The sequence below is a fragment of the Pelobates fuscus genome, chromosome 5 (assembly GCF_036172605.1).
Source record: "Pelobates fuscus isolate aPelFus1 chromosome 5, aPelFus1.pri, whole genome shotgun sequence".
NCBI lineage: Eukaryota > Metazoa > Chordata > Amphibia > Anura > Pelobatidae > Pelobates > Pelobates fuscus.
The window spans coordinates 199,898,130-199,915,026 of NC_086321.1; the positions used below are offsets into that span (position 1 = coordinate 199,898,130).

A 16,897-nucleotide genomic window follows, 5' to 3' on the forward strand; every position below is an offset into this window, starting at 1 on the left:
ACTTGTCTGTGGTGGGTCTTAATTTCTCTAGAGTGTATTAGTATATCATCCAAATATACAATAACGCAATCCTGTTGAAATTCCCTAAGAACTTCATTGATCAGGTCCTGAAATACTGCCGGTGCATTACAGAGCCCAAAAGGCATTACCGTGTACTCATAGTGCCCATATCCGGTATTGAACACTGTTTTCCACTCGTCACCCTGCTGAATTCTCACCAAGTAATACGCCCCTCTGAGATCTAACTTGGTGAAAATCTTGGAGCCTTTTAGACGATCAAAGAGCTCAGTAATCAAAGGAATCAGGTAGGCATTTCTAATCGTTATTTTATTCAAGCCTCGATAATCAATGCAAGGCCTTAACGTACCATCCTTCTTATTCACAAAAAAAAAAAACAGCCCCGGCAGGGGAGGAGGATCTCCTAATGAATCCTTTGTCTAGGTTCTCACGAATATACTCCTCTAAGACTAAGTTCTCCTTAGTGGATAAAGGGTATACCGTACCCCTCGGAGGCATGGTCCCAGGCAGGAGTCTGATCTTGCAGTCAAAGGGCCTGTGTGGAGGTAAAGTGTCAGCATTCTTTTTGTCAAAGACTGCCTTTAAATCCAGGTACAGAGGCGGTATTTGTACGTCTGTAGACTGGGTAGAATTAGCCGGTGCGTTAACTACGCAAACCGGTGAGACTTTCTGTAAGCACCTGCTCTGGCAACCCTGACCCCATGAGACTATCTCCCCTAGTTCCCAATCAATAATAGGGTTATGTTTCTTTAACCACGGATACCCCAGGACTATAGGAACAGAAGGAGACGAAATAAGCATAAGAGATATACCTTCCTCGTGTAGGATACCAACAGTTAAGTTAACAGGTATGGTCTCACGAAAAATAACAGGTTCAGATAATGGTCTACCATCTATGGCCTCAACGGCCAAGATTGTATCCCTTAGCTGGGATGGAATAGAGTGTTTAGTAACAAAAACTTGGTCAATAAAGCTCTCAGCAGCTCCGGAATCTACCAACGCCATAGTTTTTAGTACTCCCTTCTCCCAAGCTAAAGAAACAGGTAGCAGAAGCCTGTGATCTTTATAATTATGTATAGAGGACAAAATAGAAACACCCAAGGCCTGTCCTCTAGAGAAACTTAGGTGCGAGCGTTTCCCGGGCGATTAGGACAATTTAGGCGTAGGTGCCCTCTTACTCCACAATACATACACAACCCCTCCCTTCTCCTGTACTGTCTCTCTTCTTCTGAGAGGCGAGTATTGCCTATCTGCATAGGTTCTGGAAAAGCTGAGGTTGTGGATTCAGGACTTTGAAATGAGGGAGCTAGTTTAAAGGAAGGTCTACGGGTTCTATCTCGAGTGTTCTGCCTCTCTCTTAAACGTTCATCAATACGAGAAATAAAAGAAATTAAATCCTCCAAATTTTCAGGAAGCTCTCTTGTAGCAACCTCGTCTAGAATTTCATCTGATAGTCCGTTTAAAAATACGTCTATATAAGCCTGTACATTCCACTTAACTTCTGCCGCCAAGGACCTGAACTCTAGTGCATAATCCACAAGGGTTCGGTTATCTTGTCTAAGGCGCAACAATAATCTAGCTGCATTGACCTTTCTACCTGGAGGGTCAAAAGTTCTTCTAAAAGCAGCGACAAAGGCATTATAATTATAGACTAACGGGTTATCATTCTCCCACAATGGATTGGCCCATCTCAGAGCCTTATCAATGAGTAGTGTGATAATGAATCCAACCTTCGCCCTATCTGTAGGGTAGGAGCGGGGTTGTAATTCGAAATGAATACCTATCTGGTTTAAAAAACCACGACACTTATCCGGAGAGCCACCATAACGTACAGGAGGAGTAATACGGGAAGAAGCACCTACTGTGGCTACCTCTAGACCTGAACTTACAGGGGAGATGGATGTAGTACGCATCTCTTCTGGTTGATTATTAGAACGAGATAATAAAGCCTGCAGCGCTAGAGCCATCTGATCCATTCTACGATCCATGGCCTCAAATCTAGAGTCGGAAGAACCAACCTGAGTGTTTGTACCTGCAGGATCCATTGGCCCTGTCGTAATGTCAGGATCGGGACAGGGATCCAACACGCAAAGTACAAACAGGAGGTAGGTACGTATACCGGACCTTAGAATGGCCGGACTAACGTAAGGAGTAAACAAAGAATGGTCTAGAGACAAGCCGAGGTCGAGGGAACGAGAGAGCAGATAAGCGAGAGACAAGCCGAGTCAAAGGGTAATAGAGGTAAGCAGGGTAGAACAAACAAGCCGGGTCAAAACCAAAGAGACAAATGGATAACAAGAGCACTGAGTGACTAGACAAGCTAGAACCACGACAGGGCAATGAGCAAATGCATAAAGCCCTACTTTATACCCTGGTTCTAGATAGGTAATCACGCCCCCGACGAGTCCTGATTCGTGGTCGGGACTTGATTGACAGGTCGGAACGGATTGTCGTCATGACGTCGGCTACTGAGCGCCGCGTCATAAAAGGAAGCGGGTCCCTCGCGGCCGGCGTGTAAACGGCAGAGAGAACTGCGAGGAACGAGTGAGTCAACCCCTCTGAGAGGATGAACGTCTAAGTATCTCACCTCCTCTGAGGTAGAGACAACAGGTACCCTGACAATGGTACAAATCCTGCCTGGTCTTGGTGTATCAGACTTGGGAGTAAGGGTTTTAATCTTAGTGCTAACATTTTCGTAAAGACTTTCATGTCGACATTAATCAACGAGATCGAGCGGTAACTGCCACATGAGTCCAGGCTTTTCCCGGTTTTGTGAAGGAGGGTTATATTAGCTTCCAGGCTGTTCTGGGGAATTGGGCTGTTCGGTCCTAGAGAGCGTTTTTGGCCTTAGATTGCAATAGGATGGTTAGTTCAGATCTGAGGGATAAAAGTTACCGATAGTCTACTTCGGACATGGTTTTTAATTGCCGTCAGTAATGTTGTTTGCCTTTTAATACCTTCTTTCTTCAACCCAACTGGCTTTTTGTATTTTTTTTTTCATTTTGTCTTACGCTCTCTTGTGTTTTGCTACATTTACCCCCCTTTGGTGTCTCTTCTCTCTTCCTCTTTGATGCTCTTACCTTTTTGTATAGTATGATCTCAAGGTCTGAGGTAGATGATCTTTATGATATACCGGATCTGATAGGGAGTCCTGCTTATTTCTCTGCCCCCTCCAGTCACTGCATTCAGCTCCCTGTCAGACTGGGTAGAGGATAATGAAGATTTGCTACATCTCTGGGCAAGGTCATGATACATAAGAGTGACTGTCAGGAGGGGGTACTCTGTTCATATTCCTGTCTTTCACCTAAGGTGTGCTGCAAGTTTGTGGATGATGTTAGTCTCCTTGGACTCTTCCCCTCCGTGCCAGTGTGTCCAAAGGCAATCACCTTTGTTGCTTTATTGTAGTAACAGCCCTGATTATCAAGAATATGTAACTGGAAATAAAGTTATTTTACAATAATAATGGGAAGAATAATTTGCGGTTACATGTTTTCAGTTGAAATAAAAATATCTGGTATTCAGCACTTCTTTTTTCTGACTTTATTTGGATATAACATTAAGAAAGAAAAATATAGGGTTAAGATTCATTAAAAAGATTAGTTATGTCTACATATGTATGTGTTCTTGTGTAAGTGAGAGCAAACACAATCGTGGCTGTACATAAAATCCAAATTCTGGAACCGAGCAAAAGTTCAGCCTTCAAGCTGTGAGTACACAAACTAGTGGGTGTGAATTGGCAACGTGTTTTCAGACTAGGAGGTGCTGATTCCCTGTTAGCTACAAAGTAGAATATCTGACACGTTGCTGAAATTTGCCATTCATCTAGAAACACATTTCTCTGTGCCATGTCTAACCTGGAATTATATCTGGACCTTCTGTCTCAGCCCTGTCGTGCTATTTATATTTTCGTCAAGCTCAATGAGATCCCGTTCAGCTTTCATGAAGTCCGTCTCTTCAAAGGTATTCTTGAAGCAATGACACATATGGTATCTTGCTTATATCACGGTGCAATATACATAAAAGTCTTTCATTACCAGCTGCTTATTCATTATAGTTTTATATTAAAAAAAGAAAAAAATGTCTGCATCACCATACAGCTTATACTACACATACATCAACTTCATTTAGTACTAATCTTTCAGGATATTCAGTAGATAAGTATGCATAGTTTGGATACAATTTTACTAATTTTGAAAAAAAATTTAAATTGAGCTTATTTAACAAATATTTAGTTCTTAACTGTGAAAAATAAAATTCAATGTGGAAATCCTGCAACTTCATATTAACTCCCTGTCAATCATTGTTATACGTTTTGTCCTTTGCACCTGACAGTCAGCTTAGTAAACATATACAGAGAAATTAGATATTAAACAAAGAGGATGATTTATCAAGGCAAAAACAGGTGCTATTCTGGGGAAAAATGTATTGCTAAATAAGGAGAAAGAACCATGAAGATAAAATGTCTCTTAACATTTTGTATCTTGCGAAATATATATTTCCAAAGATTCTTTATTTTTCTTCTTCATTTGTAACACCTGGCATAGACTGGCATGTGTTGTCATTTGTTAATCTTTAACATACATGTTTAAGAAATGTGAGTGTCTCGTGAAAAAGATTAACAATTGATATATGGTATAGGTGACCTTCAATGTTTTATTCAATAGTATAGTTTCCAGAGTAGTGACAGTTCCCCTTTAAAAACAGATTTTTCAATAATTACAGTGTTGTAGGCGACATGAATATTACTTCTATTATATTCAGACAGTTTACTGTTTTACTGTAGTTTTTGTTTGTTTAGTGTAAAGAGGTTTTTAAATTATTTTATTAACATGTTTTCATTAAAACATTACAATATAGTTTTAAAACAATATTATTAAAAATAGATTTTTAGTGTAAATTTGTACACATCTACCCATATTACACGCAGATACACATTCACTGTTTGTTTTGTAGGATAAATACCACAGCAAAGACTTTTATCTAAATAAATGTGATTGTTTTCACTATAAATAAAGTGACTGAGTATAACCTATTTTGTTTGTGCACCCTGTGTTTTTGGATGCCTCAGTTTTATTATATAATGTTATAATCACTAAAATATTGGTTTACCTATCTGTGATAATCCTAAAAGATCATGAAACATTTTACAACTGAGTTTATTGCATTCAGACATTTTAAATAAACATTATCTATATTTTTAAAGTCGTTGTAAAGGTTATATTCACTAATATGTGGAGGTTTATTCACTAAACCCTGAATTGTAGAAAATGTCAATCCAAATACGAAAATTAGGCAAAAATACACATTCTGGAAAAAAAAAATGCCATTTAATCATAACTTGGCTATTTTAGCCTACTTTTTTCTTTGATTTTTGCAAATCACCATTTTTATTTTTTAATTATACAGCTCACTTTACAATTTGTTAAAATTCTTTGCTTTAGTGAATACATCTCTGCATGTGTGTGCAGATTTGGTCCAAGTGAATATTTCATATTTTAACTGTACATTGGTTTCTGTTTATCATTTATATTTATAAACTACTGTATGACACACATAACTGTTTGCTTATATTTAAAAACGTTTTCTGTAATATCCAGTCTATCCCAATAAGATATACATTACACATAACTTTCTTTCCTAGCACTGAGGCACAAGAGAGCTCATCTTTACATTTCACTATCTGAATAAAACCCAAATCTGCTATAAGTAACTGCTATGAATTGCTTGTTATTGACTAGTGTGTATATATATATATATATATATATATATATATATATATATATATATATATATATACACACTCTTTTTTAAAATCCAAGCATTTGTTCTAGTAAACCTAAATTTGCATATTACACTTGGTGTGAACCTCAGCAATGCCTGGTTTTTCCATCATACACAATAATCATTTGCTAAGGATGTGTTGGTTGGTGATTTCTCCTTCCCCTGAATATGTTTAAGACCCTCACCTAATACCAATGTATGGGGGCTGTGGAGGGATACTAAGCCCCCTCGATTACAATAGCCCTCATCTGATGACCACGGGGGAGGTGAGGTGGGGAGGACACAAGGATGTAATGATTTAATAATGGTGTGTAAAATTTTTCAATTATTTAATCTTTTGAAATACATCTTGATATTCTTTAGACATTGAGATATTTTTTATATATATGTTTTTAAATATTGTATTGTTTTAAAAGTTTATCCAAAAATATTAAATCATTTGAAAAGCTTATCTATAAATATTGAATCAAGACCTATATTACTAGACAAGGTGGAGGTAATGGTCTTCATACAATAAGTAAACTATGTAGCATGATTATTCTTAAATCTGAGAACCAATATACTTTAGTGCACTCTTAACCTACCAATCTAATCCATCTTGACTGTACAAGATAAGTTTAGAGTTTGGGAGGCTGTTGGCTATGAAACACTATTTCAATCCACTCTTGTATAGTAACTGTAAAGTATTTATTCATCATCACATATCATTGCAGGAGGTCACCTCACTGGAGAGTTTTTGAAAGTCAATCCAATGCGCAAAGTGCCAGCTCTGAAAGATGGGAATTTCACATTGATTGAGAGGTAATTTATGCTCCTACATATTAAACAACATGCCCGATTTTGATTCTGAAAAATGTAACCTCTTGTTTCCATTTAGCATTTCAATGCTGCTTTACCTAGTGCGAAAATATAAGACCCCTGATCACTGGTATCCATCAGATATTCAGAAGCGCTCCCGAGTCGATGAATACCTTGCCTGGCAGCATACTAATACTCGTTTCTATGGCTGCAAAGTATTTTGGAACAAGGTAAAAAAATGTTCAAAGTACGCATATCAAAACTAGGCAAATTAATATCTAGGGATGTTCATGGTAAAAAATAATGTTTTGTATATTTTCTAATTTCAATCTGAAAGTAAATTTAAAGAATTTTTGCAAGATTCCAAAAGGTGGACACCTATTACTCTCTTGTTGCTGTTTTGAGCAGATATCTCCTTAATTTGGTATCCTTAAAAATGTGAAACCAACAAAAGGGTACCAAATGAGGAAGTTGTTTACTAGACACAGCTGAAAGACCAAAATTAATAAATGGCTTTTCTTAACTTAGATCTTTCTCCCACACATTACCCCCACCCCTTGCTCATTATTATTATTGCTGACTCCCAAATGTGCTGCGTGACACATGAACCACATATTGAAGCAGTTTGCCATGGCAAAGTGAAGCTAACAGAGTGGGATTTTGACAATGCTTTCTATATACTTCCCAGTAGTAGTTTCTCAGGAAGTCTCCAAGAAGGCTTTCCTGGACAGTCTGCCACCACTATTTTATTTCTGCCACATCTAACCCAGATGTGATGTGAGTACTTTTAAACACTCAAAGGATGCTTCTTATATTCCATAAATCACACCATTATCATCCCAGACTATGCTACCTACACTCAAATAACATCCTGTCCATTAACACTCCCAACACCATCACCTACCCTCACCTCACATCTTATTTAAATCTCAACCCCACCGTACCTCCTTTTCTCTACAATACCCAACCCAATATTATCCTATACTTTCTACCTCACCTATATCCATCCATCTATCTTGTCATTTAGCTCTTCTCAGCCTACCTCATAGCCACTATTTTGTCACATACACACATGTTACCTATCCCACTCACTCTGTCATAATGTTCCACTAGTAGTAACATATCCCTATACTACATTTCCTAGTCATGCATGCCTACCCTATCATACACACAACTATCACAGTCACCTTTCAAGTCAGCTAAACCCACCCAGTCATATATTGCCATTCAAAAGACAAAAGGGAATTAGGGGCACACCCAGGACATGCATTTTGCAGGAATGGTGCTGCTGTAGTGACCAAAATTTATACATAAAAGCGCACATATAAAAATACAGTTTTAAATTGTATTTAGCTACTTAAAATCACCTCTCACTGCAAACAAATATGGGGATTCAGTTCCACCATATGGCCATATTGTGTTAAACCCACCCCTAGTTCACAGTACCCCAATATTTGTGGGTCCTACACTAATTCAAAGTGGGAGACAAATTACATAATTCTAGTTCTAAATAAGCTAAAGTGTATTTGTAATAATCTGTTGAAAGAGCATTGTGATTGTATACAATGCAAACCCCCCCCCCCCCCCCCCCCCCCCCCACACACACACACACTTCAGAGGCCCCTTTGGAGGTTACCACAGGGAAGTATAAATTTAGGAAGATTTTGGATAGTAATGTCTCTTTAATTATAATTTTCATAGAGCAGATATATAATATAGAGATGATAGTGGCATGGATCAGCAACTTGGCTACTTCCGGTATTAGATAGGGGTAGATGCAAGCTGTGTTTTTGAGATAAAAGCAGCAGGATTTGGCGAGTGACTGGACATGAGGGGTAAGGGAGAAATTAAAGTTGAGGAGAACACCATGCAGCAAGCATGCAAGGTAGAGCTGATGGTAGTGCCATTAACTTGGAGGGAGGGAAGAGGAGACACTCTGTTTTTGACAGGTTGCATTTAAGAAAATGAGCAGCCATCAGGTCTGACCATCAGGTCTGAAATAGCAGTGAGGCAGTTAGAGACATGAGTCAAGAGGGACAGCAAGAGGTCAGGTTTTGGGGAAGTATTGGCAGGGCTAGGAGAGAGATTGGAGATCTCTTTCCTGATCATGGAAATCTCACTGAAGTGAGTTGTGAAATGTGTGGCAGTCAAGTTAGTAGAACGGTGAAGTTGTAGAGGGAGGTTGCAGGTGATGTTTGATATGGGTAGAAGAAGAGTTCTGTTCTGATCTGAAGCAAGGTAAGTTTCATCTAAGACTGTGGGAGAGAGCGATGATAGGGTCAAGTAGGCCTGCAATAAAGCTATGGAATGGGGGGGGGGGGGGGAAATGCATATATGCACAGATGAGGATTAGATAAGCAAAAACAAACATTTGGTTATGTATCAATAAAAGAACGGCAGTTGCAAAAATTACAGAGAAAAGTCTTTAAAGATATGCATATAGGTGAATAAAACAATTAATAAACAATTAAGTAAACACGTCAAATATATGGAGTAAGGTTGATAAAGCTAACTTTAGCATGCAGGACAAGACAAAAAGGTAAAGCGATTATAAATGAAAAAATCATTTATCAGTGGTAATAGAATTGTTTCCATGGAGGAAAGGGTTAATGTAAAACTTTACATTAGAAATTATAAACATATTCTAGTTTCCTTCCCCTATCTTCCACCACATCACAGACTGACTCACTGACAATGAACGATGAATAAGCTGTTAAGAGTGGCTTTCTCATTTATAGAACTTAAGGATCTCTGTAGGCACCCAGATCACTTCTTCTTAGGCCTTCATTTTAAAATTGCAGCTGAAATTTCCGATCTGCAGGATCTGCAGATGTTTCCATTGCAGGGTTAAGCTGCCTCTACTGGCTGTCATACTGAGAGCCACTGTGGTGTTTTCATGAATACACAACTATTTTAATCAGAAGATTTCAGGGAGACCATCAGTTTACAACATTTTGCCACGCATGTGCATTAGCCCCCGATAATTTCCTATGGGAAAGCAGTGGAATGGCTGAGCTCATCGATCTGAATTATCTAAGCTAAACAGCCAATGTTGCACTTAGGAGATCAGTCCTGAGTGCCAGAAAAGGTGAGTAAACTTCATTTTTTAGCCCTGTAGGTGGGGGCCCATCACCTTAATGGTGACTAGGGTACTAAATCTTTAGGGATAACATATGTATTCGAAACTCTACAGTGTTCCTTTAAGTTGTTTGTGAAAAATGCACATGCTGAATTTACCTCAGACAAGCTCAGCCTCCTCCTTTAAAGGGCTTCCTGATGTGCCACATTTAATCCCCAGTGGTGTCTGAGTTGGATACCTTCTTTTTTAAAATTATGTTTTTCTGTGATGACTTGAATAATAATTGTAGATTATACTAGCTTTAATGTACCTATAATCTTTATTCATGATAGGAGGAGCATATGTTGCTTTACTTTCTTTACTGAACTTGACCGCAGCAAAGAAACAGATCAGAAAATAATAACCAATCAAAAGAGTAGTAAGAGGTAATATAAGCAACTTACAGCAAAACCAACTCTGCTTTCTTGATATGAGTATGAAACAGAAAGACAATTACAATGGATTAGCATAAAAAAATAAAGAAACAACAAGAAATCGCAGGAACCAGAAGCATCAAAGTCTCCATAAGACAATCCACTTATAAAAAACAGATTCTGAAACAGAAGAGAAAACAAATTAAAGGTATCTTAAAGTGAACAGTAGAAGCAGAGTATTCAAATCTAGATATCAACAATGTCAAAGAAAAAAACAGTTTCTTATGTCTAAAAAAGCAAATGACATAATATGTACAATAACAATAAATATAGCAAAATCTAATGAGAACAAAACAGTAAAGGAAGGAAAGGGAGGGAAAATATTTGCCTCTTGTCATTAATATAATTAAGATTATAGTTACACTAAAGCTAGCATAATTTACAATTTTATAACATAACAAGAGGCTTTATATTTTACTGTTTTAATGCTCAGAAAAAGAGAAAAGAGGCATAAAAATGTAAAGAAAAAAAATCTTCCCTTCTCCAATCTGCTGAATCAAGATGTCAAACCGAGAAGCAATGAAAGAAAAGGCTGTAGAAGCAGCCGCACCCGGAACTGAGTGAGCTTCAAAAGACAAATCAATGCCTGCACAGGATAGAAGCTGACGTACCCACTGAGCCAACGTGAATGTTGAAACAGACTTGTGGGGATGCATGAAGGAAATCAGAAGCTGCCTTGAGCAAGAAGAATGTAGCAGAGTAGTCACCTCTATGTACCAAAGGAGAGCAGAAACCACAGAAAGTTTGGGAAAATTGCTAAAAAAAAAATAATGAGTAAAAAACACAGAAGAAGAATTTGATTTTGTCCTTCATGTAATGGTAAAGGTGACCCCTTCAGGGAAAAAAAGTAAAAACCATCCACATCAAACGCACGGACGTCAGAAAGAGACAATACACAACAAAAGAGTGAAGTTTGCTAAAAGTTGTCGAAGAGACCGTTCCTTATTGGCTGGCCAAAAGCAAAGGAAATACAGAACCAAGTTAACATTCCAAAGGTCGAGACACATAGTGACTGCAGGGTCAGATTCTTAACACCTCACAAAAGATGGCAATTAGGAGTATCCTGACTGATAGGAGCATCCTGAAAAGAATGTGAATGGCTGAGATGGAAAATGGCAAAACATGATGATGGACTGATAAGTCCTCCATAAGGAAAATAGGATACAATAGAAAGATCCCTCTCCATGCACCAACCACTCCAGAAATTTCATAAGAAAAGGTAGCATCTTCTCACACCTGGGTCTCTTGAATCCCATAGAAGGTCTTTAGCTATGTGTGATACGCCATTGTCATTCCAAGATAACCAGAAGTCCAAGCCACCAGATCTTGAAGAGTGAGGATGAAGATTCCCCTGAGTGTCCATGAGAAGGAGTGGATGAATGGTGGAAGCAGAAGTGGACCCTTAAAACTTAATTCAAGGAGGTCTAGAAACCATGTCTTGTTCTGCCAAAGCAGGTGTAAGAGTAACCTGCACAATAAAATTGGGGTCATAAATGTTACAGTAGAAAAAACTTGTATTCAACCAGAAGAGCAGTCTGGGGCTCACCCAGAAAATATGAAGGGAAAATCAATATGGGATAGACCTAGGTATAGCACAGCAAATGGATCAATCATCCTTGCATTACAGGGAGGCTAGGGCACTGATGATACAGGTCAATGAGTTGCCAATCCATGCAAGGAAAATCATCATAAACAAACACATACATATAAGTGACGACCCACATTAGGAGGCAGTATAATGCAGGCCAGTAAATGTGAAATTGTAGGGGGGTCAGAGGCTCACCACAGATGTACTACAAGGTAATAAAGTTCAAAGCACAATGTTACAGAAAGCAACATTCTGACCTGATACAGTAATAATTGTAGCCTGAATGCGAAGGCTCACCCCAGTTTCCCTGCTGGGAGCTCATCCGTGTGTCTAACCATAAAGTGCAATGTAGAAGTACATAAATGGGCTCAAGCATGTGCTTAACAGTAAATTGCAATGTAATAGCAATGCATTAGCAGAATCATAAAATACGGGCTTATCCCTATGCTTAACAGTAATATGCAATGCAGAAATATTTATAGGGGCTCACTGATGTGCTTTGCAGTATAATGCAATGTAGACGTACTTGTGGGTGATCACCCCTGTGTGTAGCAGTATAGTGCAAGGTAGAAAAACGTATAGAATTCTGTAGTCCTAATACATGTAATTTAGGCCAAAAACCAAACTAAAGGCCTTAGCAAGTCCTCCAGATCCTTGACAGCCCAGAAATGGCTGTAAAATACCACAGGAATGGTATTAGCGATCACAGAGGTAGTAAAAGAAGCAATAGGGTAAAATGAGTAAAAAGGGACAAACTAGTGGCAAATATGGAGAAATCAGTAGAAGGGCTTGAAAGACACTAAAAAGAATGGGAAAGGGAATAATATAAGGGTTAAATCACAAGATATAGGTTTCAAATAAGAAATAAAAATACAATACAATCTCATTACACACAAACACTTTGACCTGTGTTGATGCAGGAGCAACAAAGAAATAGAATGTTGCTTTGCTGCCAGTGAATTATATTACCAACTACTATTCTTTTTTTGGTTGTTATATTCTGGAATGTTTCTTTGTTGCTGTGGAATTCAGTAAATAAAGTAAAGCAACAGTTGAAGCCACTTGTCATGTTATAAAATGAATTGTATCGGAGTTCAATTAGTATAACTCAGAGTAAGCCATTTTTTGCATACAGAATAAGATATAATTAGGGATTCCTTTTTGGGGTGTCATCAGTCAGCCTAGAACTAGAGTTGTGGAATGGCTAATGTCAATTCTGTGCAACTTTTGCTGCATAGAATATCAGTCACTGGCTGAGAGCCGTCACGTTTCTGGCCACCAGGAAGCATCGGAGAAAAGTGGGGACCTAAGAAAGAGGTAAGCCCATTCCTAAAAAGTTTACCCCATTACTGGGGAGCTGGCCAGGATACTCCTACCATCATAACCACTAGAGTGGAGAGTGGGTATGATGTTTGGAGTAACCCTTTAACTAGACAATCCTAGAGTGTTGCTTCCCCATGTATAAAAATGTGTTCAGCTCCAGCACACATATAACGTAATTCCACTATCCCCGCAGCTAGTTGATTTAGGATTGGGCTATGTGATCAAAACAATGAAGATATTTTTACAATATTTTGCTGTTGACTTTGCACTCTGTTTAATCTCTGCTTATTCATACCAGCATTCGAGTCTACAATTATTAAAATATATCCATAAATGACTGTGATGGACTAAATATTGCATATTTGCATCAGATGTCATGCTGTGACAGTAAATATATTGAATTAGTCACACAATTTTATTTATTTTTGTGTGTTTTTTTTAAGAAATTCAAAGTACAAATAATTGTAGCTTTCAATCAGCAATTAACATAGGCCATTACCACTTAAGTTATTTTCCTCTGTAAGATTTTAACTGCGGAGATAGCAGCATTTCAGAAAATCAGTACTATATCTCTATGACATGTGGCTAAAAATAAATCAGGACCCGAGAAAATATGAATGAAGCAAAACATGATGTTATCAAATAATTATTAGTAGGTTTAATCCCCAGATTGTGATAGGATTATTGTTCCTGATGCTGCATTTAGTTGTAAACACTGCTCTAGGTAAGAAATGCTAAATCATAGATTGCAGGTGTAATAACGTCATTTAAATGGCTCTGTGTTAAAACCTGCTCTTATTATTATTATTATTATTATTATTGCCATTTATATAGCGCCAACAGATTCCGTAGCGCTATATAATATATAGAATTTCATTATAGTTTATTTTGTTTATATTATCAATTTATTTTGTTTACCTACATGCCAGATAATTTTACAATATGTAGGCTGCTTTTATGCTTTAGTTTGCCAGTACATTGTCAAAGCTATTTCATAGATGCTATTTTTTTAGGGTGACAAATACAATATATAATGTTAATTTGAAGGGATACTTTTTAAATACATGCCTTAATTTAATATTTTTGGATACATTTCTTAAATATTTTTTTTCACAATTTTTAAATATCTAAAAGTATAGTGTGTGTGTGTGTGTGTGTTTATGTATGTATGTATGTATGTCTGTCCAAATCCCGTAGCTCAGCCAGAACCAAAACTCAGGAGGTAACATTAACCCTCTACCCGCTAAAAGTACTAATATCATTAATCCGGTACATCTCATTCCACAAAACCTTAAACGTGACATATTAGAAGGCAAAGATATTAATCTGTCTTCTCTACTCATAGCATCACAAGATATATATGTAGAAGGCATATGCCTGAAATTGTGGGAGGGATTATTGGTCCTATTTAAATCAAGTAGCCCCTGCTCACCTGCCGTCGACAATTTCGGAAGTTCCTCTGTTCTACTTCGGGTTCACCAGACTCTGACGTCATTTCCCACCCGCCGGCAGTCCGTATGAACACAACTATCCCAATTGCTTTTGTGCAATTTCGTGAGAATTAGAAAAAACAAACACAGCCATCGTAGTTTTGGTTATACGAACACACTTAATATCGTTCGTTATTCACATTCATTTCGTTACACATTTTGTGTGTTTCTCCGTTCGGTTAAATAAGTTTTCAGTATGCTTCATTCATGAACTACGCTTAATTTTCATATGGGAAGCAGACAAATGGCATTTTGTGGGTTCTCATGTACTGATATATAAGTATTTCACATAATAGTAGGCAATGCCGTTCGCACCAAAATCACAATACTAAATTCGTATAAAGTTTCCGTTCGAATAGTTCCTTTCTATGCATTCCCCAGGAGTGAAATTTGTTTCTCTTTCACACATTACAGTATAAGCATTTCTGTATGACTATTTTAGGTGAAAGTCATGTTGTATTAGAATTTTGCTGGCTGCAATTTAGGTCGGTTAGACTATTCATAAGTTCATTTCCATTAGAGTGTTAAATTTTTCTCTATCCATAATATCTGCTGGCTTAGTCTCTTTCATTTCAATACATTAGCATAGTTCATTCATGTGCATATTATATATTTCACAATATAAACTGTTGCATATATTCTATTTTCATTCTCTTAAATGTATTACGATTTTCTTTTCTTTTATTATTATATGTTCGGTTAGATGCCTGTATTAATACATTCCATAAAGAAATAGTTAAATTAATCAGAACAGCATTTCGCAACTCTAATTATGCCAGTTCTAGTTAAATAGATTAAAGATTTATTTTCTTCTTCCCTCAGAAATACTATAATTACAGATATTGGTTTGCCGTCATCCAGTCATTAAAACTAACTCAGAAATTATTTAAATAGGAAGGTCTCTAGGTTGCCATCTCCCTATCCCTTCATTTTGTCTACCCTACAGTCATTTTATCTGTTATAATCAAGGATTATTAATAAGACAAGTTCCGGTTTTGTTTCCCTCTATAAATTATTTCAGGTTAATACGCTTCCAAGGAGAAATCCAAGCTCTCCAAATTCAACCTAAATAGTTAAAGTTGGTTAGTATTTAGTTTCTCTTTCCCATGTATTATTCTCGTCATTGATCTACAACTACTTCGGGGGTGTTATAGCTCATTCATTATGATATGTTTTAGGGACAAGTGGGGGTCATCTTACCAAATATGCCCTACAAGTCCACTAGCAAAAAAAAAAAAAAAAAACCCAGATAGGCAGTTACCTTTTATAAAAGTCCTCGCCAATTAGGAATAATTTCTTCATAGGCCTCTTTGACACAGCCAGGAAAGCCAAACTATTTTGCCTGTTAAACACGCATGATGATAATGAAAGGCCTGGCCCTAGTTCTGAATGTAATATACAAAACAGTTTGTCAGAACTACATAACATGATCTTCTCTCTAGTGACTTCCGTAGCCACTATTAACAACTGTTTAGATAATCTGGAATCCAATAACCAACCAATCAGCCCGGATGTCCAAACCCCTTAGTCATAACCAAACTCAGGAGGTAACGCTAACCCTCTACCCGCTAAAAATACTAATGTCATTAATCCGTTACATCTCATTTCACAAAACCTTAAACGTGACATATTAGAAGGCAAAGATTTTAATCTGGCTTCTCTACTCATAGCATCACAAGATATAATTGAAAACAGGCCATACACGTTTGACGATGTAACCATGGTAATGAAGTCTAGAGACCCAGACTTGACAGGAAGTTAAATATTCCAGAGTTTGTCCTAGCCTTCGGATTATATAGGGACGTTATTTTCTCTGCTTTTCCCCACCGTAGAGAGTAATTAAACTTATACTTACATAAGCTGGTAGACTTAGCTTATAAATACAGAGGCTACGCATTCTACGATTACCATAAGTCCTTCTCAGTAAGATCTGCTGTGTTGCTGGCCCAATTCAATACTCCTACTGACTGAGGTCAGTTAGACACAGAGTTGTTTTGCAGACATATTGCGGGTCTTAAAACAACAGCTTGTGCAATATGTTCCTCAGCTTCACATACTGTTAATTTCTGTCCCAATAACATGGCTCTACCTTCCACTAGCAATGCCAACACAGAGTATCAACCTAATATGGCTCAAAGAGAATTGTAAGCTAAATTAGGCAGGCCTATCATTTTTCTCAGGAAAGCTCAAGTATGTAATAACTGCAGGGGGATGTAGTTACAGTGCTTGCAGACGTCTTCACGTGTGCTCACTTTGTTTTATGTCAAACCAATGTGTCCAAACAAATTGTTCCCCAAAAAATCATTAACCCCACAAAACGTACCCAATTTGCAATGTTACCCGACTG

The 16,897-nt window shown here is 37.6% G+C and overlaps 1 protein-coding gene across 1 annotated transcript in view; it reads left to right on the forward strand.

The window, feature by feature from the left end:
• Positions 1-3,783: 3,783 nt before the first annotated feature.
• LOC134612740 (glutathione S-transferase theta-1-like) overlaps positions 3,784-16,897 on the forward strand; it is a 53,599-nt gene continuing 40,485 nt past the window's right edge. Inside the window, exons 1-3 of the mRNA XM_063457173.1 lie at positions 3,784-3,978; positions 6,513-6,600; positions 6,677-6,827. Coding sequence (XP_063313243.1) covers positions 3,864-3,978; positions 6,513-6,600; positions 6,677-6,827 — 354 coding nt within the window. The 5' untranslated portion in view covers positions 3,784-3,863. The remainder of the gene's footprint in view (positions 3,979-6,512; positions 6,601-6,676; positions 6,828-16,897) is intronic.